At 38.0% G+C, this 25716-nt stretch overlaps 1 protein-coding gene across 2 annotated transcripts in view; it reads left to right on the plus strand.

Moving 5' to 3' along the window:
- Positions 1-25716, plus strand: part of IFT122 (intraflagellar transport 122) — a 77574-nt gene that overhangs the window by 49210 nt on the left and 2648 nt on the right. For both annotated transcript variants that reach the window (XM_058168437.1, XM_058168438.1), the window contains 8 exons: positions 2485-2587; positions 4569-4709; positions 5735-5832; positions 6082-6182; positions 19842-20007; positions 22271-22382; positions 23232-23360; positions 24473-24552. In XM_058168437.1, the coding sequence (XP_058024420.1) occupies positions 2485-2587; positions 4569-4709; positions 5735-5832; positions 6082-6182; positions 19842-20007; positions 22271-22382; positions 23232-23360; positions 24473-24552 (930 nt within the window). The remainder of the gene's footprint in view (positions 1-2484; positions 2588-4568; positions 4710-5734; positions 5833-6081; positions 6183-19841; positions 20008-22270; positions 22383-23231; positions 23361-24472; positions 24553-25716) is intronic.

Raw genomic sequence — 25716 nt, forward strand, 5'->3', positions numbered from 1 at the left:
AATTTGCAGACAGATCCTTCACTGCAGATTCCTTGTTCACGATTCTGGCCAATCCGCATGCTCCATTATATACAAAATACTCCATTATGTTCTCATCCTTCTGATTTTCTATTTTATTTCTTCAAGAGATACACAATATTTATTGAGTTTTTAACATAAATATTATGTTGGGGATCATGCAGCATTAGACCCCCGACTTTTATGTAAATACTAATAAATACTAATATAGAGGAGCCAACATCCCCTCCCTTTAAACATGAAATGAAGATGTTTCAAGACTCAAGATGCTAAGCATCCTGGGAGGAATCTACTTCCATGCACCTTCCTTTAGGTAGAATTAAATGTAGTAAACATCTCCAAGCAATTGTAAGCATCAGGATAGATAATTTTTTAGAGGTGTGATGAAATTATACATTAACGTAGTAACCTAATTGTAAATAAATATTTATTGAAGAAAAGATAAGAAAGAGGTCTTGTACTGTACTTACAGGGCATGCCGAATAAAAATATTACTATATTGCTAGACAGAAGAGAAGTGGAAGCAAGGTAACCAGTCATAAAAGTTAATAAAATCCTGTACCAGAAATCTGGTCTACTAATTTTTTACATTGAAATAAACTATTCTAATCCAATAAAGGAGACAGTTTGGTGTCGTAATTTGAAGCACCAGGCAAGGAACCAGGACCCCATCAGTTCTTCGTTATCTGCAAAGTCAACTGAGTGACACACACACAGACGGCCCCAGGAAGCAGGCAGTGTCAAACACCTCTTGCCAAGAAAACTGCAGAGACTTTTTCTATACTGGCCAATGGGCAACAGTACACATTAAACAAAAAAAATAATGGCAATTGTCAGAGTTTACATACCAAGTGAACAAAGAAACGACCACCTTCTTGCCAAAAAGACTTGTGTACAGATAATTCTTGACCGACAAGAGTAATTGGGGCCAGAGTTTCTATTGCTAAGTGATGTAGTCATAAAGCCCGAAGCATGTGACCATATCACTTCGCAACAGCACTTCATGTTGCCATCGTTATCTGAATTCTGACAGTTGTTAGCCAAGAACCCACCTCAATCCAAGCCATTCTGGACTTGGTCCCACACGGCCTTGAGCTGCTGTAAGGGAAGGGACTGCCTCCTCTTCAACTTCCCTCCCACCTATCTCCCTCATCTCTGCCTTTGTGATTGCCTTGCACCCTAGATTGGGAGCTTCTTGGTGCACCGCAGCTATGAATCACAGTGCAGTATGAAGCTGCAGTGCCCCAGAAAGCTCCAGTTGCTCCAGCATGCAGCCCAAAGCCACATTGCCCTGAGAAACCCCAGCTGCCTAAGCAGCAAGGCCAAAAATACAACCACCCCTGCAAGCCTTAGCTGCCCCAGTTCAGTTCCAGCCACATTTGCCCTCATCACCCTGCAACGTCCCTCCCGCCCTGCACTCCATTGTCCTAGCTGCCCTTTGTATTCTTGCTCCTGGTGCTGATTAAATTTACCTGCCTTGGCCCTTTGCACATGAGGCCATCTTCCCCAGGTTTTTGCCAAGAAAGGTTTTCTGGAGCCAGCAGCTTCCTTGAAAAGGACCAGGGCAGGCAAGCCAAAGCAATGGGAGCAAGAAGACAGGGAAGGCCAGCTAGCCAGCAGTGACCATGGAGTGCAGGGGTCCAAAAGTGCAGAGATAGCAGGAGATAGGCAGATGGGGAGAGTTGAGGTGCCCCTGCAGTCATAAGTATGGGCAGGCTGCCAGGGGCCCCAATTTTGATCAAGTGACTGTACTGTAATGGCCATAACTTCAGAACCAGTTGTAAGTCCCTACATGCGGTGCCACCATAAATTTGAACAGTCACTGCACAAATGGTTGTAACTCAAGGACTACAGGTACCTGCATTTGCAAAGAGAAGCTGGCAGAAATGCCAGAAGGAGATGGGAAATAGTCTAGCTATCACAGGCAGCATAAAAATGCTAAGCAGAGAAAACTGGTCAGAGTTCTCATGTTTTTTGGGGGGCTTCCTTCCTTAGGGAGTGTTTTAGGGAGATTTTGTGTGGTGTTGTTAGTCTGTTGATAAGTCCTCCTCTTTACATGGAGAGGAATGCCATTGGATTAGATAAGAATCAGCAATCAAAGAATCAATTTGCTATCCGCATATGCAGTAGCACAATTAAAATCCATTTTGCAATAATTATGTTTTAAGAATAAATCAACCAGTTGCATGGGAAATTTGCCATCTGACAATTTCTTTAATTGTGAAGAATATAGGTAACCTACTGAGCTGTGACATCAGCATGTTAGATGCCAAGGATGGCTGTTCAGGGCTTGATTAATAAGGCATTATTACTGGCTGTCACTAAGTAGCACAGCATACTTATTTAAATATCTTAGTGTCTGCTACAAATAAATCCTGAAATCTGTGAATTTGAAAACAATAATATTCAATTGCATTTTTAGATTGTAATTATTTTCCTAAGCATGAACTTATTCTGTAACTTCAGGCTTTTGCTTTGTGTGAAAAGCACCTTGAATTTAAAGATGACGTCTATGTTCCATATGCTCAGTGGCTGGCAGAAAACGATAGATTTGAAGAAGCTCAAAAAGGTATATATTGCTACTGCTACTGTCAATACTGCTATTATTAAATTGGTTTATTCAAAATTTACTAGGTACTTCCCTGAAATTAGAAACAAGCACAATGTTCATTTGGGAGATATGTTAATATTTAATTTCAATAGAAGACAGAATATCTGTAGCTGAGAGTTGAAGTGACAGAGTCATTTAGGAGAGATGGGTGGTATAGGAATTTGATAAATAAAAATAAATAAAATGTTTAGTTCTTGGTACTCTCTGAATATGATTGCAGACGTTGCATTACCCACGTGGGTAATATGATCAGTGTGAGTCAGTGTGGAGTTTGCAACCAATTTACATAAAAATAGTTTTCCTGCTAGTTTTGGTGGGTGTGTGGTTTTCTCTGTGGTGGTACCTTGCTTAGGGTATTGTTTTCTGCCTAATCCCTACTTATCTGAATGTTGGATGCTGACGGGAATGTGTCTGCGTTGTTTTGTTTCTTTCCTAGTTTTTTTATTGTCTCTTTTGAATAGTATATAAATGTGGTTTATCTCTATGTGTCTGTTGATGACTGATTTAACATTTTAATTAAAAGACAGAAATCATCTAAATGATCTAATTGATATATTAATATTCATGGAGAAGTTTTTATTTTAATTTATTTTAATAAATCAGTTAAGAACAATTTGTTTAAAATAATTTATTACAGTACTACATTTATATCTAGCAAAGTGTTTCTATGCATTCACATACCATGGTACCTCTTATTAAATGAACTAAAGTCAGTGTTTGCTCATACTTTTTGTGATTAAAGGGTATTGTAAATATGAATATTCATATTCTAGTTTATCAAGAGACTAGTGTACTTGGGAATAGCTTCCATATTTTCTGAGGTACATTTCAGAATCCTATTTTATGCACTTTATATAGAGCAGCAATTTCTGTGTGATAAACATTGGATGTATTCATTATAAACGTGCCATATGTATCTGGAAGAACTTGAGAGATCTAAGTTGGATTTGAAAATTGCGTGGTTTTCCTCTCTTTTAAAAGAGATTTTTGTTTTGTTTTTCAGTTTAAGGTTCTCCCGCTTACATCAAAGGGCTATTGCATTTCTTCAGTTTTGTGATAATTTTGTGTGGAACTGCTGCTGATGTATAGCACTTCGCTGCTAATTCATAGCACTGCCATCCTAAGGGGCATGAAAGCAATCCTACAGCTCATAAAGCTCTCTGCATTTGTATGGGATACTGTGACAGAAGTTTAAATTGCAAAGGGTCTCTTATTTTTGTAGCAGTTTGACTGTGAATACAAGGCATAATGTTTAAGGAAAAATAAGTCACTGCTGGTGTGGAATGGTGTGGGTCCTAAATTCCTGGGTTTATATTGGTGAAAGAATGAGACCTAATTTTTATTCTTTTAGCTGGAAAGCTGGCCTGTGAAACATAGTCTGCCATTCTGAAATTGCCAGGGATGCCTAATAGATTTAGTCATTTTGCTTTTAGCTGTGAAGTCTAAACTTAAGTATGTGCCCTTTTTCACGTCAAGGTGACTTTAGATTTCGCAGATTACCTATAATATTGCTCTGTGAGAAGACATTAATACTGATTTTATTAGCCACTTAGCTTGAAATATCCAATCGTTGTTGTCCTGGCTTTTACTATTACCGTAATAGCAATTACAATTCATACTGATATTCACCCGTCATTTGTTTCAGTGATACTTATTGGAAGCCAGGAAGAGAACCTTGCAGATGACTAGAAATTGGGCAGCTTCTTTGCTTGATAGATTATGCATTTAGGAAGCTTGGGGGTACCACAAAATCCACAAGACTTCTATTTAGAAATATATGTAGCACTATAGTAAACCTCCCTGCAGAGTGTAGAAAAACAGAAGAACATAATCTCTTTGAATGCTTTGTTGTTGATGTTTAGATTTGGTGCTTTTTCTTAATTTTAGTCAAGCTCATTAGCTTAATCACAGTTTTCTTTATTTTGACTCCCCTTTGTAGCATTCCATAAAGCTGGCAGACAGACTGAAGCTGTTAAAGTGTTGGAACAATTAACTCACAATGCTGTGGTAGAAAGCCGATTCAATGACGCAGGATATTATTACTGGATGTTGTCCATGCAGTGTTTAGATATAGCTCAAGGTAAGGAAATGCTAGCAAGTTTACTTTATTCGCGCATGAAAATAGAATATCTAACATACTTTTGAGGTCTTCAAAGAATGTTCTTTGGGAATTGCATGATATAAGACCTCTGGGGTGGGGGAGGGGAAGGTTGGAGAGGTTTTTATGAGGGTCCAGTATTTAGATTATTACAATCTTATTTTTTTCATATGGTTGAGAATACCTGATCGGCATAGAATCCACTTTCTACTGAAGTTCCTGCTATGTTCCCACATTTTCTGTCCTTCCATAGGTGACACAGGCTCGTGTGAGATATTGCCTTTCCTTATTCATCTTAACCGTTTTCTGAAAGAGACTGTAATCATTTCTATAGTTTTTATATCGCAAAACTGGGCCTGATCCAGAAGAAAATAATTTGTCCCTTATCTCTTTACTAACCTAATTTAGTATATAATTAGGTCCAAGTAAGTTTTTACCATTATAACATGGTAGATTGAAGCAGAGTGGTTGTCTTGTACTATGTGACACTATGCAAACATTTCTTCATTTGGCAAGTACACATAAGATACAGATCAGTCGTCTTTTAATACATTGAGCTGAGATTACAGCTGTTCTTCTGTTCACTTAACTAGAAATATCTCCCTCTGAACTCAGCACGATTATCTTCTAAGTAAACATGTCTGCCAGGGTGCTAGAGGATAGCAGATAATTCCAAAGTGCTTTTTAAATCCAAATGTTGGGTTGGAAGATGCTGTTCTCTTTGCTTGTAACTTCTGCGGTTTGATTTTCAAGAACTGGAAGGCATTTGTATTCCATTGTTAGCCATAGTGCCCAGCTACGTTCAAATGATGTTGCAGTGCCATTTGCGCCTTGATTTTCCCTGTTTTAAAAGTACAGTATTTCATGCAAAGTTCACTACAAAAGCGATGGTTGGAGGCACATTTGTTTCGGAGCGTTAATGCAAGGTTCTTTCAGCATCAGTCTTTCATTATTGGGTTGGCAACTGTTCAGAGGTTTTATGCTGATACTGCCTTTCCCTCCCTCAGACAATGAGGAGCAGAAGACTGAAATGTTAAAGAAGTTTCACCACTTCCAGCACTTGGCAGAGCTGTATCATGCCTATCACTTCATCCACAAATGCACTGTAAGATATTTACATAGTTGCAATTCACTCTTTGACCCTCAAACGTTCATGAGTTAGTTAACTGATGTCATATTTGCTTTTAGAAGCCTGCTGTCATGGGGAGACTGTTGTGAGATTGTCGGCACAGCTAACTTCCTTTGTGTACTTTATTTATTTATTATTTGTCCGTTAAGACTCGAACCTTGATATTGCTGCACCTCGGTGTGTCAGATGGAAATCTGGGAATAAACTTTTATTTTTCCACTGCAGGAAGAACCCTTCAATCACTACTTACCCGAAACACTCTTCAATGTGTCTAGGTTTTTACTTCATAGCCTTACCAAGGAAACTCCTTTGGGAATTTCTAAAGTGTATCCTTTGAAAGGGAAAGGCAAAGGCATATGTCAAATCCAAGACTTATTTGGTGAGCAGAATAGAAGGCTCAGTGGTGGATTGTATACTGCATCCTGCAAGAATATAGGGTTATTATATCGTGTGATTATTCCTTTTCTACAGTTCACAGCCTACAAATCTTTTAATACTATGTTTTATGTTGGGTATCAAAAAACAGTTCCTAAATAATTTTGAAACACTTATAAATCATGAAAACATGCAGCTTAGAAAATATGTCTTTTAGTTGGTCAGAACTTGATAAAATGGGCTTTAGCCCAGGAAAACCTATGCCCCCATAAATATCTTCGATCAATCATGAGATTCTCAATTGCTTTTGCTGCAGTAGATTAGTATGGCTACCTCTCTGAGTTCCATTATTGGGAAAAATGAGAAGACATGCTGCATCTTTTAAAACAGCATTACGGTATTATTATTTTTTAAAAAGAAAGAAAATTATACATATAAACAGAGTAATAAAATAATATAATTTATCACTTCCTTCCTGAAAAAAGGAAGGAAAAAGACTGGAAATCTATCTCATGAGCAAAACAACTCCCAGATACTTTGAACAGATTATTTGAAAGTCTTCTCCCTTGCTTTTTGTTAGATAAATCATGTGTTGACTGATCATAGGTTGATGAGAATTGATTGCTGCAAATCAGGTATAGATTCGTCCTTCTAGTATTGTGTAATAGTAATTTTTGGACATCCTCGCTGCATGAAAAATCCATTTATTTTTATGTTGATTGATTCCAAATGCTGGGGATATAGCCAAGTGGAACATATACTCTCTTAACTAGCAAATTGATTTCAACTTGACTCTTTAATCAATTTAAAGTCACGTTAACCTTTCTGTGAATTTCAAGCCCAAATGTGACAATAATAGGGCAAATGTGTGAGTTAATCTTTCAATTTCTAAATTACATTTCCAGCAGCAAGGTGATTGCTTCCAATCCTTATTAATCACTTATTGAGATATCCAGTACATGAAATAGACTTAACTGCTATATTAACCACATTTTAAGTTAAATTAATCTCACATTATTTAAAGTAGTCTTCCTCTGTTTCACAAGCAGAGAGCATTCGAGTTCATTGGTCCACAATTCTCTAAATTAAGAGGAAATTGTAATTAGTTTCAATAATCCCAGTCCCCTAAACTATTTTAATAAAATAAATTCTAGTATTATCCTAAAAGAATATAATCCTGATTCTAAAGCATCCGCCCTGCCCCGCCCCGCTCCCCACTCCAGGAAGAACAGATAGGTACACAGTAACAGTAACAGAGTTGGAAGAGACCTTGGAGGACATCTAGTCCAACCCCCTGCTCACACAGGAGACCTGTACTAGGGATTCGAACTGCTGACCTTTCTGATCGACAAAATCAGTGTCTCTAGCCACTGAGCCACCTTAAGCCACTGAGCCACACCAGACAAAAATCCCATGCATCTCCAGTTTCTCCATTATTTGACAAATCATGCTTACCAAGTCTGCTAAATCTATTTCTAGAGATTTACCTTCCCCACTGCCCCAAAAATGTGTGCATGGGATTGTTTGATTTTTATTTATTTGCTAAATTTATATAATCCCCCATCACACGTACATGAAAATAAGCATCATAAAGTTTTAAAAACACAAAATATTACAACAAAATAACAAACAACAAAGTAACAAAAGAATTAAAAACAGTAAAAACATTAAAATACATAACTTGCAGGAGACAACCCTCAGTTTCTCTAACAGTATGCCGTGTGACAGACTCCATAACCATATTATTGGATCCCCAAAGCAAATGGCAAAGCCATGTTTCCTGAAGGCCAGAAATATATAGGCATTTGTTTGTGGGAATACATGTACCCCCCCTTACATAAAGTATATGTATGTATATATGGACAGAAGCCATATTACTTGCCCCCCTCTCCCAAGATCAGAGCTAGAGAAACTGTCATAATTAATTAAAATTAATTGCTTGTAAAATTCAGTACTTAAATTACAAGGTTAGTTCTTCAATCCATTCGGTCCCACACAGAAATACAATCTACCTATATTTTTCGGACTATAAGACGCACTGGAGTATAAGACACACTTTAGTTTTTGGGGAGGAAAATAAAAAAGCTAATTGGGGGTGGCTCGGCCTCCCGGAATACCCCCAATCAGCTGTTCCCAGAGGTAAACTTTAGCAGCAGGTTCGTTGGTTGTGAGTTCTGTGCCTTGTTTTTTTGAAAAAGTCATGTCAGAAGCTTTTTTTTCAGCCTCTCAAACGGAGGTTTTGGAGGCTTTTTTCAAACCTTCGTTTCAGAGGCTGGGCAGGACTACATTCAGTGTATAAGACGCACCCAAATTTTCACCCTCTTTTGGGGGGGGGAGGTGCATCTTATACTCCGAAAAATACGGTACTTATGCACATTTCTCTCCTTTCTTCCAGCAGAAGTAGTTAGAATAAAAAAAGAAGCATGATGGAAAGATAGTGAGAGTAAACATTAACTGTATATACTGTATTTTTCGGAGTATAAGACACACTTTTCCCCCCCTAAAAGAGGGTGAAAATTTGGGTGCGTCTTATACACCGAATGTAGCCCCGCCCACCCATCGGCCCACACCCTTTGGCCTCTGCCTCCCAGCAATTTATCTCCTTGCAGCAAACAGCAAACAGCCTGTTTCAGCTTCAGCATAGCCTGATTAGCACAAGCAGTTGATTGTTGGTTGGATCGGCCTCCTGACCTTTAGCTGTTTCAGGTTGCAGGGATTGCCATTGCCTATTGCTGCAAGGGCCTCTGCTGCTTGCTGCAAGGAGGCAAATTGCTGGGAGGCAGAGACAAAATTTTTTTTCTTGTTTTCTTCCTCAAAAAAGGTAGGTGCGTCTTATAGTCAGGAGCGCCTTATACTCCAAAAAATATGGTAGTATTACCAGTGTATGTTACCTATGCAACTGTATATACCTACCATTTGTCTCAAATGGTATACAGTTTCCTGCTTGAATAGGAGAATGGACTAGAAGACCTGCAAGGCCCCTTCCAAACTCTACTATTCTATATTGGGAAAGAAAGAGAATGATGGAAATACAGCTGGATAGAGTTGAGGCAAAAGGAACAGTATCTGGATAGGGAAGAAAAGACAGAAAATTGTGTATGCATTTCATTCACCAGGCACAGTTTCCCCCTGTGGGGGATCTAATCGGGGACTAATTTTTATAGACATTTGTACCTCATGCTAATTAGTTTGGTTTTAAAAGCTCCTTCTCTTGTTATGAGCAAACAATATAAGATGGCCCTGCAGCAATCTACAGGTAAGGAAAAACTCTTCTCTAGAATAATGTCATGGGAACCTGTCTTCAAAGTTTCCAACAATTCTGGAGCTTCAAAAACAACCATTTGCCGGAGGATTAAGACACGTTAATCTTTAATCTTAAAAACACTGTAAAACAGAAGTATTGACATTGAGTAAAATGCTAAGAACACTCTTCAATAATCCGAACTAGGTTTTTTCCCCCCAGCTATACAAAGGTTTTGAAAATAGATACTACAAATCGATCCAAATAATAGCATCCAGTTCACTGACAAAGTGAGTAGAGAAAGCTAAAAGGAATTTCACATTTAATTCTTAACATAAAAATTGTATTTTGGCTAAGGTTCCCTTTGAGAAAGGAGCAAGGAGAAATAAAAACTTTTCAATAAGCAGGGGTCTAAGAAGCAAAAAATGAAGTTGAATAGTAAGACACTGCAGTGCTGACCTGCATAGTACAGTATGTGACATGTTTGTCTTCCTGTTTGGAAACAACTTGGCATATATTTGAAGCAAATGCAAGCTTGTGGAAAAAGTCTAGGAATCAGAGTGGAAGCAGCTTACTATAAGGATGATAGAATAATCAATTATCAAGGGTGAGAATAATAACCAAAAGCAAGAGATACAACAACACTCTGTACTCCTGGAACTTTGAAACGGCTTTTAGGCCCTTACAGATGAAGCATATAGAGAAAAAAAGAAGAGACATTACAGAACAGGAGTTAATATGCGGATCCCTCAAATACTGAGAAGATGCAGCTACTGTATGCCTTCTAAGAAAAGAAAAAAAGGCATTTTGTGAAGTAGTTTGTGAATCAATACTACAGAGAACTGAAATAATTGCACACCAAATGGACCCACAAAACCACTGTCAACTCAGGAAGTGTGCTGTCAGCCAGGGTCAAGGATCAAAGACTTGACAGACCAATTTTGACATTTTATCAAAACGACCGACAGCTTCTTCCCAGTAATACATGTTGGGACAAATGATACTATGAAGAACAGCTCCAGCATTTCACCAAGGAATGTGACAAGTTCAAAAGCTTGGGATATTTTTATTATACTTTCTGTCTATGGAAGATGACTGGAAACAAAAAGAAGACTACTGTATATTAATAACAGGCTATACAAATGAGATTTGGTTTTGCAGAACATGGTCTACGTTATCTAGATAATGGATTGCTGGCACAAGGAATGGTAAAAGTGTATTTGGCTAAAGCATAGCAAGTTTGATTAAGGGTTTTTTAAATTAAATCCCATCTGTGAATGCATTTCAGAGAAAGGCTAAAGTAAGGACTTCAGGTAAAGAGTTGTGCATTGTTAAAAATGGAGTGTTGCTGAAATGGGGCCTCTTAAGCCACTGAAGAGAAGTTGGGGGAAAAAATGCTCATAATCTTCTTGGCTTTCATTATCTATAGATTAATGCTGAGAATATGGGAAATAATCATGATAAGATTGAAAGGGAAATGGAAAAGGGAAAATATGATTTAATGGGTGTAACAGAGACCTGGTGTAATGCTTCAAGAGTGGAATACATTAACTGAAGGATGAATTGACTGAAAAAGTAGGAAGGCAAGAGAGGTTGCCCTTTATGCTAAATATATCCATTCTTGTTCAGAAAGCCAAATAAATGTACTTGGCAATGATATAGAGAGCATCTGAGCTAAAATGACTGGAGCAAAAAAAAAAAAAAAAAAAAGGTAATACTGTTGCTAATGTCTCCTATCAACCATCCAACCAACCAAGCAGAAGATATAGATAATGTCTTCCAAAACAAAGTGAACCTCTCAAAGAGGCATGAAATTATAGTTAAAAATTATAGATTTTTAATTGCCCTGACATTTTTGGAGAGACATATCTAAGCTCTTTCAGGCATCACCCTTTCAGGAAATTCCTGATTTGCCTTGCTGATGGAAAAGAAAAGAGTATGGTATATGTATACTTTACTTCAGACTAGATTCCAACACATTTTGAGCAAAAACCTTTTTGTCGGAGGAAAAGTGCTGTAGAACAGTATTTATCAATAGCAGTCATAAATAAGATCTCCTGGCAGGAGAACCTAATAGGAAAAGGAATAAAAATAGCGGTAGGTAGGGGTTCCTAAAGAAGCAAATAATATAAGCACAGTTCCAGACTGTTCTGATGAGAAAAATGGACGAGAGCGAAAGTCAGTGTAGCTAACATGGAGGGAGAATCTGAAAATCAAGCAGGATACATAGAGGAAAAGGTTACAGAGAAAGTGTACAGACAAGTATTCACGACTGAACTGAAAAAAGAATCACACTGTCTGCTGCCCAGTGAAGATGGCAATGTACAAACTGGTGCCAAAGAACTACTCAATTTGTTTTTTTGGTTCCAGCTTCTCCAATCAAGATAAATGTATGTTTTATCTGGAATTTATGAAGATGGGATGAGGAACCAGGACTGAATCTTGAGATTGATAAAAACATAGTAAGGAATATCTCTTTACTTGGAATTAAAAGGCCAGATGAACTGAAGTTTTTGCAAAAAGCACAAGTGTATTTTTCGGTGTATTAACAGAATTACAATTTCCAAATTACAGGAAGTACGTCTACTTTATTCAGCTAGGATCAGACTGAATTTTGAGTGTTATATACCATTCTGAGCAGCTCTTTTAGAAGGATTCATAAGAAGTGGAATAGATTCATAGAAGAGCAGTGAGGATAATTAGAAGACCAAAAAGTATGTCTAATAGAGGAACATTGAATGAATTTGTTTTACACCAAGAAAAGGTGACTGAGTAGAGATATGATAGCACTCTGATAGGAAGATGCCACATAGAAGAAGATTAAGCCTATTCTCTTTCAGAGTGCAAGACACAGAGTTAATTATGCGACATTTAAGTCAATGCCAGCTCTTGGTAACCATGTCCCCCAACCTGATCCATCAGATCTTCTAACAGTTCATCTATCACCTCTGTAAGTAAGTCCATCCACTTTGCTGCTTATTGTCTGTTTTTCTTTTCTTTCAGCTTTCACAGCATTATAGATTTCTCCAGAGAACTAAGTTTTCTTTTATTTGTTTGTTTGTTTGTTTATTTATTTGAAAGAGTTATGTAACTGCCCCACCTTATACATCATAATCCTTGGTGGTGTACAATATGTCCAAAATGCAACAATATTTATTTATTTATTTAATTGGATTTTTATACCGCCCTTCTCCCGAAGGACTCAGGGCGGTTCACAGCCAGGTAAAATAGAACAAGAATAAATACAAGATAAAAATCATATTTAAAAAACTTATTAAATTGGCCCAAATTTAAATATCATTAAAACAATAAAACCCCAATTTAAAAACTAAAATCCTACGCCAGTCCAATATGAGACTGGTCGTTTGAAAACTTTTGAGTTAATTCATTTGATGATTCATTTGTTTGCTTTCTTAGCTGTCCATGGTATTCTTGAAATTGTCAGCCTGACAAAGTAGTCCAAATAGGAAGCATGATCAAGTTCTACTTTATTGTAAGGTTACAGTAGCAGAAACGTGCAAGTTTGAAAATATATTTCTCCCATGTCACTTTTACAGCTAAAGAAATTGGGGAGGGTTCCATGTGAGAGAGTTGCTAAACCCACATTCTTTTTGCAGTCTAAGCTGCCTCTTGTCTGACCATTACCTTGGTTGTGTGGTGCTTTCCCCTTTTCTCCCAAGGCCATTTCCACATATCATCATAGGACTGCTCAACACCAAATTTCAAAAACTATAAAGCAGAACACAGAACGTTGAATATTAGATCTAATTGCGGTTTAACAGTATTGTAGAACCAAATATCCAGTGAAGTAATAGCTTTCCCTTCAAGGGACATTTTTAAAAAGAATCAAAATACACAGCTCTCCAGGTTGTTTTAATTTGAATTTCTGTAGTAGACTGTAGATTTGGCTCAGTGGCATAAATGTCTTTCAGTACTGTGATTCTAAGTCAGGGGTGTCCAAACTTGGTCCCTTTAAGACTTTTGGACTTCAACTCCCAGAGTTCCTCAGCCAGCTTTGCTGGCTGAGGGACTCTGGGAGTTGAAGTCCAAAAGTCTTAAAGGGACCAAGTTTGGACACCCCTGTTCTAAGTTATAAAAAGCCTAGTTTATCCCTCCCACTCCCAAATTCTGAATTAACCCCTATTTTTAAACTGCAGCTTCTGATAATGTAAAGTTTCACGTTAAATGATTAAAATTATATCTGTGACCCAATACTTTTCATCTTGCAGGAATAAAAATTGATCCATGAACAAGGAACTCAATACTTGCAGGTTTTTAGTGGTGTTGCATAATAGCATTCAATTTGAGGCTGAAGAGGAGTTCAATTCAGAGATTTCTCATTCCAACCAATAACCAAAGCTAAAATAAACATCTCATAATAAATCTGAAAGAGTAGAAAATTAGATCTACTTTTCCCAGCAGGCTGCCTATGGAATGAAAATGGCCCAGCCAGACAATGTTATTTAATATCCTATAAATGTGTTGAAATAGAATGAAGAAATATAGAAAGACCTATCAAAATTTTAATCAACTTTGGAGTTAACTTCATCCAGATCACATTTATCTTATTCCCAACATATCAAAGAATATCAAGAATATCTTTATCTTCTTTCCTATCAAAATTGGTGACATATTCAAATTTATATGTTGAAAAAAATTCCTAGTTTCCTATGAGGGACTATAATTTATAATATAGTCAGTTTGTGTCTGTCTGTCTATCTATCTATCATCTACCTACCTACCTACCTACCTACCTATCTATCATCTATCTCTGGCATTTCCAGTATAGCTTAAAAAGATTCCTATCTAAATACAAAGAGAACGCATAGAAAACAATTTGTCTGTTTGGACCAAGAATAATGAACATTATAGTTATTACATAAGGAAATCTAGATGGACCAAGGATCTAAGAAATTTTATATCCTGATTTTCAGCAATGTAACTGTCCTTTTCAGAATGACCTTCCAGATAATTTGATTTCAATATGTATAGGTTGATACATCTAAATGCCCTTTAGATAGCCATATAGGTTGATTATGTACCATTAAGCAGTGTCTATACAGATAGACCTGTTGGCAGATGATCTCTTCCTAACCTGACTCTTCAGGAGTAATCAACTCTATCTCTTTGCTGTTGGTTGTCCTATCTCCTCTTTCTTCCACCTTTGAGCCTTACGGATCTCTCTCGAGAGCGGAGTCTTTGTATCTGTCCAGATGATGTCAATTTGATCATTTGTCCCTGAGTGTTTTGTTTTTTTTGTCACAACAGTATACACAAACAATTATCATAGATAAAACAACATGTATTGAAGAAAATATATAAGTAAAAATATGCATCAATAATATTAATTTGATATAATGAAGGGAACAATAGGACAGGAACGGTAGGCACTATTGTGCTCTTATGCATGCCCCTTATAGTCCTCTTAGGAATGGGGTGAGGTCAATAGTAGACAGTTTTTGGTTGAAGATTTTGGGATTTTGAGTAGAGACTATGGAGTCAGGTAGTGAGTTCCAAGCATTAACAACTCTGTTACAGAAGTCATATTTTCTGCAATCAAGTTTGAAGCGGTTGACATTTAGCTTGAATCTATTTTTTGCTCTTGTAATATTGTGATTGAAGCTGAAGTAGTCTTTTATAGGAAGGATATTGCAATAGATGATTTTGTGTGTTAAACACAGGTCATGTTGGAGTCGACGGAGTTGTAAGTTTTCTAATCCCAGGATTTCAAGTCTGTTGGTATAAGGTATTTTGTTGTTTTCGGAAGAGTGAAGAACTCTTCTAGTGAAATATTTCTGGACTCGTTCTATTGTATTTATGTCAGAGATGAGGTATGGGTTCCAGATGGATGAGCTGTATTCAAGAATAGGTCTGGCAAATGTTTTGTATGCTCTGGTTAGTAGTGTAGAGTTTTTAGAAAAGAAGCTGCGTAGAATTAGGTTTACAACCCTTAGGGCCTTTTTTGCTATGTAGTTGCAGTGGGCTTTGGCATTAAGGTCGTTTGATATGAGAACTCCAAGATCTTTGACAGGGTGGGGGTTGTCAGTTAGGTAATGACCATTAAGTTTGTACTTGATGTTAGGGTTCTTTTTTCCAATATGTAAGACTGAGCATTTGCTGGTTGAGATTTGGAGTTGCCAAGTTTTAGACCAATTGGAAATTAAGTCGAGATCTTCTTGAAGGGTATAAATATTATTAGTGGTATTAAATAGTTTGACATCATCAGCAAAGAGAACACAATAACTTGAGATGAGGTCACAGAGATCATTTATGTATAGTATGAAGAGTGTTGGTCCAAGAACACTACCTTGGGGAACGCCACTTTTGACAGGAACAGGATTTGATATAGCGTTGCCAATTTTGACCACTTGTTGTCTATTTGACAGGAAGGCATTTATCGAATTCTGAAGAGGTCCCGAAATGCCGTAGGATTTTAGTTTGAGGAGTAGTTTATCATGTACTACTGAATCAAAAGCTTTGCAGAAGTCTATGTAGATTGCATCTATTGTTTTTCCTTGATCAAGGTTAGTAGTCCATATGTTTTTGCAGTGGAGGAGTTGTAGGTTACAAGACAATTTTTTTCTGAAACCAAATTGTTTATTAGAGAGAAGGTTGTTTGTTTCGAGATGGAGTGTAATGGATTGGTTTATGATGGATTCCATTACTTTACAAGAGACACAACATAGAGAGATAGGTCTGTAATTTTCAACAAGGCTTGGGTCTCCTTTTTTGAAGATAGGGATGACTGTGGCTAGAGACCAGAGTTTTGGAAGGGAACTAGTTTTGAAGGCTATATTGAAGATTATGCTTAGGGGTTCAGCTATATTAATTGAAAGGTTTTTTTTAAAAGTATGCACATAGTCCATCTGGTCCAATAGATAATGATGGTTTCAGGTTGCAAAGAACTTTTTCAACATTATCTTCTGTGAAGTCTATATGTGATAGGTCGTTGTTATCATCTGTTGAGTCTATTTGAGTTAAGTCGTTGTTAACATTTTTGATACGATTGAGGAATGTTAGATGTGAGCCATCACTGTTTACAAAGACGGAGCCGAAAAATGTGTTTAAAAGGTTTGCTTTAACTGTTTCGTCAGTACATTCTTTGCCGTTAGGTTCTTTTAGTGGTGGAATGGATCTTGTTTCTTTAAGTTTATTATTAACAAAATTATAAAAAGCACGACTGGAATTGGTGCGTAGAAGGTCTTCTTTTTGTTTAGTGTGGTAAGTGTTACATTCTGTTTTTATTTTGTTACAAATATTTTTGTAGCGGTTTTTGAAGTTTGCTACATAACCCTTTTTGTTTTTTTTCCAGAGGGATTTTTTTTTGGATTGCAGCTTTTTTATTGATATGGGAAATTTGCTTTTCCTTTTGATTTTGGTGATGAATTGTGGAACGTATAGCTTGATGATTTTATTGATTTCGAGTAGGAATACTTTATAGTGGTCTTCTGCAGTGGTACAGGTTGAGAATAGATTTTGCCAGTCAAGAAATGAGAGATCATTGTTTATAAGGTCATAGTTGGCTTTTTGAAAATTGTAGTTTGGAGTACTATTGTTGAGACGATTTATGCGAGGACGTATGTTTAGATAAAAGTCTATCATGCAGTGGTCACTGTTGGAAAAGGGTTCTCTTACTTGTAGTCCATAAATTGAGTTTGAGTTATTACAAAAGATGAGGTCGAGGCAGTTCATGAGTCTAGTATTGTTAGTTACTAGTTGTTCAAGGCCAAGGTTTGTAACTGCGTTGTATAGTGTAGTATGAATTGGTTCAGTTGAACATTCATTTGTTATCCAGTTTATAGAATTTAGGTCTCCCAGAAAGATGAGAGGATATGGGCAAGAGGTAGCCCATGTTAGTAGTGAGGTTAACATATTTGCATGAGCGATGTCGTAGTCAGGGGCTCTGTAGCATAATATGAATCTTAGTGTGGTATTGGTGGATAGGTCACATACAATAGTTTCAGGTAGAGAGAGTTTATGTGCAACTTGAATATTTTTTAAGTTCTGCTGTTAGCATTTTCTTTGTTCATGGTATTCTCAAGAATGATGTTTGGAGAAGTTCAGAAGCATCACTCATTCAATTCCACTTCTTCAAAGTGTATCTTTTGCTTCTATAGATTATCCCAGGTAAAATAATTCCCTGCATAATTCTCATCCTTGTAGGTATAGACACATTCTGGCACCTGAATATCATTTCCAAGGTTTATCATTTCTACCCTACAAATTGCTAATCTGCAGATCATTGATTCCTTTATAGCTGATTGTCAGACCTAAAAAAGCAGAATCCATCACTTTTAAGACTGGTTGCTGTACCAGTTGTCATTACTTTAGTGTTATTTATTTAATTAAGTTATATACTGCTCATCTTGGTATTTGAGGTGACTGTAGACGCTTTATATTTAGTCATAGTCCTTTTTTTTTAATCCTTTGGCTTTCTCAATCGACTCTGTTAAGTAAAAAATTAAAGTCTTCAAGTAAACAAATGTTCTCCAGCTAAAGTGGAAAAGAACCCCGCAAATCTTCCTGAACAAAAGGCTCCAGGGGCTTTTGAAAAGCTATTGTCCCTTTCTGCTTCCACCCAGTGCTGGTTGGATAATACCATCACCACCAAATATGGAAAACTACATGTAGTCCTCAACTTAGGATCGTAACGGAGCCTGCCCATTACGATCATAAGTCTTGACAGTTGTAAAGTGGGTCACCATGTGACCAACCTGCTTTTATGGCTTTTTTTTTTTTTTTTTTTGGTGTGGTGATCATTTAGTGAGCCCATTGTTTGCTACCTGGCATTTTTATAGAAAACTGGAAACAAACACGCGTTTCTGGCAAAATTGTAAAATCACAGTCATGTGATTGCAGAACGCAGCAAACAGCCATACATGTGGAATGATCAGCAAGCACCCAAAATGTGATCACATGACTACAAGGTGAGAAGTCATCACAACTTTAAAACAGGTCATAAGATCTATTGTAACCAGTCTTAAATCAATCACTCAATCAGAATAGAGCTGGAATTCTTCTAGTCCAACCCCCTGCTCAAGCAGGAGACCCTATACCATTTCAGACAGGTGGTATAGTCTTTTCTTTAAAACCTCTAGTGATGACTCCACAACTTCTGAAGACAAGCTGTTCCGCTGGTTAATTGTCCTCAACGTTAGGAAGTTTCTCCTTAATTCCAGGTTGCTTCTCTCCTTGATTAGTTTCCATCCATTGTTTCTTGTCTTGCCTTCTGGTGCTTTGGAAAATAAATTGACCCTCCTCTTCTTTGTGGCAAAGTCAAAGACTACCTCTGCTTTAGGCAACTGTCTTGTGTTCTCTCAAAGCTGGCTTGAAACAGACCTAATTTTCTTTTTAATAGCTTGATTTGGCCTCCTGCACAGTAGTCTCCAGTCATAACTAAAATGATCACCTGCCTCCAGCATTTTCCTGTATCATAGCTGTCTGGTAAGTGCCTTTTTGCTTTAGCCGGACAACTGGGATGACCTTCACACTTCAGGTGACTCTTCTGGGGAATGCTCTCTTGAGTATGCTCTTGATTTTCTTTGATCATTCTTCCCTAAAACAACCCTCCTTCTCCTTCAATCACAATGAGTCAGCATAGCAGGACTTAGGGAAAAAGCAAGCTATAAATAAATAATAATAAAGAGAAAATTGAATCCAGGATAGTCTTTATCAGGCTTAAGCTAAAGTGTAAGTGATCTACTGTATATCAGTGTGTCTGGTGAAGAGGCCAGTGAAGATTGCAGATAATAACTCGGTCTTTTGGGACTGAGTGTAGGAGAAATGCAAGGGCGATACTTGATAATTTGCCCCTACTATTTTCCTTCCTGATATTGGGTGAAAGGTTTAGAATCCAATTAAGCAAGCTCAATTTAAACTCATGAAGCTGAATTTATATGATCAGATTTATCTCGACAGCACATTTATCCTCTCGATGATTGTCTGGTCACCTGTCAATTGAACATAGCATGTTTGTTTTACACTGCACATTGGAGCATGCATTTGAAAAGCAGGGCTGCCTGTTTGCTGCTTTTTGTAAGTAATGTTGTCGGCAGCGGGACAGAGGCCTTTTTGCCCCTAGAGACATACTGTGTTTTCCTTTAAAAAGAAAAAAAAATCATCATTGTCTTTTCTGTACAGATGTTGCTAAGCCCGACATTAAATAAATTCATTTCTGAATCGTTCCATTTCCCTTGTTCATTCAAAAAGTCATCGGTATTCAAGCAGTTGTTTTGTATTTTGTTTGTGTAAACAACCTTCAAATCGAGGCTTTGGTTATGCTTTAGTGCATGGCTCCCCTGACTGAAAACAATGGTGTGGTTTTCTCCTGCTTGCCATATGTACGTTTTGTTCCTTAATTTGATCATAGCAATACATTATTTGCCCTGGCAAAGCAGAGCAAAGCTCTGGGTGCCTATAAATTGGCTCGTCATGCCTACGACAAGTTGCAGGGATTACAGATTCCAGCCAGATTTCAAAAATCTGTTGAATTGGGAAGCCTGACGATCCGATCCAAGCCTTTCCACGACAGCGAAGTAAGTCCTCTTCTTACTGCAACCATGCTTTAATATCTGATATGACACAAGGACCATGTCGGTACCTGGCATAAAAACTGAGAAGTCTCCTTTGTGAAACCTCCTCACAAAAGTTCAGAACTTGGTTACCTTTTGAAGGTCATTTTTTTTTTTAAAAAGTATGCCTTTCATTTTTGAGTAGTTGTCCACATCTTCTAAAATTCTGCCTAAAGGGGCTAGCAAGTCAAAATACATGGGATATTAAAAATGCTTAACCTTAATTGAACAGGACAAAATTTGTTCCATCCGGACACCTGAAATAATATCAACATGAGGCCTAGAGGACTTCAAAGTTGCCTGAGGTAATCGCGCAGTCTAAAACAAGTTTAAGTTAATGAATCAAAGGTCCCATTTCATTGGGCCTCTGAGCTAAACCATCCCTTGCTTTACTAACCTTTGTTCACTGTTTCTGACAAATGAACATATTGCATCGGATTCATTTAATGCTACAGGGATTGGACTATGCAATAACTCAGACAGTCCTGTTCTAAAAGATGATGGAAAGTTGACGGTCCCGATTTCCCGTTTTTTATTACATTTGTCCTGATGTAATTACACTGCTCTAAAAGAAAAGTAGGAAGAAGAACGTAATGTTTATTTGTATTTGCTTTATACCCTACCTTTCAGCTCTAGGGAGCACTCAATTTTTGTTTAACAAAATTTAAACAAAAACAGGCTACAAAAAGTTAGAAAGGAAAAATTAAAGTTCTCAATAACATTTAACACTAAAACCATTTTACAGTTGAGAAAGTGCACTTTTACAATTTTGCAAGCACAGAGAGTGAGGGCAAGTGCAATTCCTGAGAGGGGTATATCCCATCGACTCAGAACAATGCAGGCTTTTTCCTTGAGGCTGAGAATGATGAACCTTTGCCACAAAGGCATTTGCAAGAAAGTCTCTTCTTGATTTTTGAAAATTAAAGGTGGCAATTATAACTTCCCAAAATCTTTTCTGCTATTCGTTATTACATGACTATTTGATAGAAAATAAGTAGGGTTTTTTTTCTCTGTTGTGAGTCTTTTCACTTTGGTAAAGACTATTCTCCCCAATAACTTTAAAATGCCACTTTAAAAGTTAAAGCTAAACTAGTTGTGGCTCAAACAGCTTGAGGCTGGAGAGGATGAATTATTGGTCTGCTGTGTTTTTCACAATTCTGTTGAGTCAGAAAATCCTTGTATATAATGTGACAAATAAAAAATGTGCACGTTTCTAAGCTTGTATTTGTAGTTGCTATCTGGATCAGGAAAACTCTTCTAGAGGTCCTCAGAATGTAAGACTTGTCATGCTTTATAGAATCCAAATAAGACCCTTGTAATTTTAAAAGTCATTTTTAAAAGTGTTACTTTAGGTCAGTGGTTCTCAACCTTTATAGTGCTGCGACCCCTTTAATACAATTCCCCACGATGTGGCGACCCCAACCGTAAAATTATTTTCGTTTTGAATTTATCGCGCCTGAAGCCGTATTGGCTAGCGATCTGAACTGCTTGGGATTGCCTTGAGGACGGAGGCATTAAAGCGGAGACTCCTCCCCTATTAAGTTTATGGCGCCTGAAGCCAGATTAGGCTAGCGATTGGTAGTGATTGCAGCTGGCTTGAAAGGGAGACATCAGAACAAAGATTTCTCTCTTTTTTAATTCATCGCACCTGAAGCCGAATTCGGCTAGCAATTTGAAGAGCCTGCAGCTGGCTTGTGGAGTCAACCATTGGAGCGCGATTCTTCGACTCGCAAGTATACTTCCCATATTTCCGATGGTCTTAGGCGACCCCTGGCAAATCGTCATTCGACCCCCAACAGGGTCCTGACCCACAGGTTGAGAACCGCTGCTTTAGGTCCTTTCTTCCATTTTGTAAGTTTTGATGTGCTGGTTCACCCAAACAAAAGTGACTTAAGGTAAAGGTTCCCCTTGTACATATGTGCTAGTTGTTCCTGACTCTAGGGAACTAGTGACTAAGCTGTACATTTATTTCTATATTTATCATATGTCTTGACTGATTGCTTCCTACTTGAATCAGATTTGTTGGATATCTTCCTTAGAGGACTTGCATTACCAGCAAGTATTGGAAATCACTTTAGACCGGCATCTAAGAAATGAGATAAGGGGATGGAAGCCAAGGAGTCTCTGAAAAATAGCTATTCACCATTCCTTGGGTCTTAATTCAGATGTTTAGATTATTGTGGCTGGCTGGCTAGCAGTGACTTTCCCTCTCTGTGTTTCTTTGCAGGAGCTGGTGCCTTTGTGTTACAGGTGCTCCACCCATAACCCCTTATTGAACAACCTGGGGAATGTCTGCATTAATTGCAGGCAACCTTTTGTCTTTGCTGCTTCCTCTTATGGTGCGTTGAAATATTACATTTTTTCTACAATATTACATCTTTACATTTTTTTTCAATGAGACTCCTAGTTTACTGCCTGGCAATCCTTGCCTTCCCATTTAGTACTGCTTGCAATAATATTCACAGAAAGAAGTCTATTTGCTACATTGGTTAATCTGATTACATCTTAATGGTTCTCTTTAAAAACTTGTTATCTTCTCAGAGCCAAGCTGCCTTTTACCAAAATGTATCCAAAACCCAAAACGAGAGTGGCCTTTGGTACCCTATACATGAGAGGAGTGTATAGATCAGTGACGGCAAACCTTTTTGGCACTGAATGCCGAAAAGGGAGTACTTCGTATGCTCGTCACAGCCGTGACCAGGAAGAGGAGCTGCCCAGGGGGCACGTGTATGCCGGATAAGATACTTCCAGTTTCTGGTGCACACAGCTGTACCAGCAAGCAAATCTTCTGGTTACTGCCGCACATACGCATATGCCGATCAGCTGGCTGCCATGCATGCTCAAGCCAAAAAATGGAAGACCAGCTCTTCCGTTTTCCGGCATTGCCACATGTACAAGGGCCAGCTGATCAGCACGTGCGAATGCATATCAGAAACTAGGAAGAGGAACAGGCGACACATCATGTGCCAGGCACCATGGCTCTGTCTGCCACTTCAGGCATGCGTGCCACAGGTTCATCACGGGTATAGAGGATATTAAAATAGTTGGATTGTGTTTTGTTTCCATTTTGTGTGTGTAAGTGTATGTGCAGAAGTATTCTGTTTATTTCTAGAACAGATGTCATGGGCTTTGCAGTTGTTGTGAGAATTAACTGTTCCCCTCTTTTTTTCCTCCCGTGACCATTTCAGATGTCTTGCATCTGGTTGAATTCTACTTAGAAGATGGAATAACCGATGAAGAAGCTGTTGCTCTGATTGATCTAGAAGTACCAAGACTAAACAAAATAGGCAGTGAATGGCAAGAGCAGATGAGTAATGGTATCCTTCCTAGCAGTTATTTAGGAAAAGCATGTTATTCTGGCAAATAATTAGTATTGCTGGTCTTTTTTTTAGTAAACATATAAAAATGTTAACAATTATTTGAGAACAGTTTTTTTTTAAAAGCTCCATTGTGCAGCCTAGGAACAGCAGCTTGGATTTACTTTGAGACTCAGCATTGGTGGCAATTGTACGGTTCTAAATTATTACAGGTTAATTACTGCATTCTCTATTGATGTCTGGCTGCATTATAAAGGCATGGAGCCAAAGATCTGTTTTTAGAGGACTCATTGTGTAACTGTAAAAAAAAACCAAAAAACCACACATACATACACAAAAAACCACTAGGGTGCAAAGAAAAAAAATATGCTAATGTTGTATAGCAGGGGTCTCAAACTGGATTTCTTCTACGGCTGGATCAGCATTGTAGTTCTCTGCGGGCTGGCGGGTCAGGGGGAGATGGGATGGATCCCTCCTGCGCACCCTGCTGGCCAAAACGGGGTGTTGGGGGGGCTGTGCACGGCCCCCATTCCCTGTTTTTGGCCTGGACGGCTTCCTGCAGCACTTTGCTGGCCAAAACGGGGGTGGGCTCCGTGACCCATTTTTGCTAGCAGAGGCACTGCGGGCCGGGCCTTTGCTATTTCCAAGCCGATCCCGTGGGCCATTTTTAAGTACCCTGTGGGCCGGATTTGGCCCACAGGCCTTGAGTTTGACATCTCTGTTATATAGTAACATTATAGGAATTTTTGGATTTTTTTCAGAAATCATGAAGTATTGGGTTTTCTCCAGTACTGAAACTGGGAGTGGAATTTTCCTCATTCACAAAATACAAAACATTAGCTGCCAATCCTTCTAGTTACCTTCTCTCTTTCAGGGGCCCCTGTTTAATTGCTAATCTTTGTCTTTCATCCACAGATGTTTTATATTTCTAAACAAATCACTGTATTGGGAATTATGAAAATAAAATGTACATTCGTAGCTTTGCTCATTGGAGATAACAAAAAGTTGCAATTGGTGTTGGAAATCACCTAGTTTCCACTGGTTGCTGCTGTTTCTAGTACAATTGTGTGATGTCTTTTAGAACTTATTTTCTCCCTAACACTTGCTTCTAGGTGTGCAAACAATGAGACTTCTTTATAAAGTGGATGAGATTGAGGAAGACGATCCATTTACAGCAAAATTGAGTTTTGAGGTTGTAAGCAATTTCTTGTTTTCTTTTCAATTTCTTGCTTTCCTGAACTGTCTTCATTCAGTTGTTTTCTTCAAACTGCTGATTAGTTACAGAAAGGTAGTCGTAAGGGATTTTCTATAGCAAACGTGCTTTTCATGCCATCATTCCCTTTCATTAACAAACATTTTATACTTTTCTACCAGATCTCTCCCATAGAATACAAATGTTGCTTTCATTTGTCTGACCCTTTTTAAATTCCCTTGATATATCTGACAGGAATGGCTGGTTTGGCTGAATCACCGTTGTAATACCAGGCAGCTCAAATAGGTTGTGCACCACACTGCAAAGTGCCTAAAATTCATTAATGAGGAGAAGGGAGTCACATCTGTCATGATGAGCATGTTTACCTGGTGGCTTATTTATGCAGTACTTATCCTGTCTCTCCTTAAAATTAAATTAAATTTGAGGATGAATAAAGAACTAAAAAAAAACAGCTGGATATCCTGCAGGCAAATATATATTACTGTTTGCAGAAACAGAAGGGTGGCCTAAGAAGTCATTTTACTAAGAAGACATGCATTTTTAGCATTTGTAGAATATACATATTTAACAAGTTTTAACAGCAGCTTTGGAAAAATTAAGAGTAATAAGTACTATTACGATTTATTTTGCTTTGTTTACACTGGCTAGATGACTCTGAGGCGTAACTTGCCATCTCCATAAATGGGTAGTTTTCATTTGGGATATTTCATGGGGACCTGACTCCAACTTTACATTTGTTTGTTTACAATCACCTTCTGTCTACATAAAGATTTCGTTGCAGTTGAACCTTAAGCAAAGGGATCTCTGAATAGCACTTAGAGAGGATAATAGCATTTTCAAGTTCTAAATGATGGGTAATAGCGATTACAAGGCTTCTGTTTCTAATTAGAAAATGAATGTCAGTCACTTTCAGAATGAAATGTGGTCCATCAGAGGCAACCCCAGACCTGCATGAAAGCCTGGGAGGAAGGGAAGAACTTTTGGAGGAATAGAAAAACACTATCTAAAAATGGGGGCATCATAGAGTGCTAGCGGAATAACACTAGTGCTCTAGTGTAATAGCCTTGTGGCTGCATGATGTGCATGTGCAATGCCTGGGGGCTCTGGAATGCTTGTGGTGTTCCAGTCATCACCCATCTTCTA

Source organism: Ahaetulla prasina, chromosome 2 (assembly GCF_028640845.1).
Source record: "Ahaetulla prasina isolate Xishuangbanna chromosome 2, ASM2864084v1, whole genome shotgun sequence".
NCBI classification, from domain to species: domain Eukaryota; kingdom Metazoa; phylum Chordata; class Lepidosauria; order Squamata; family Colubridae; genus Ahaetulla; species Ahaetulla prasina.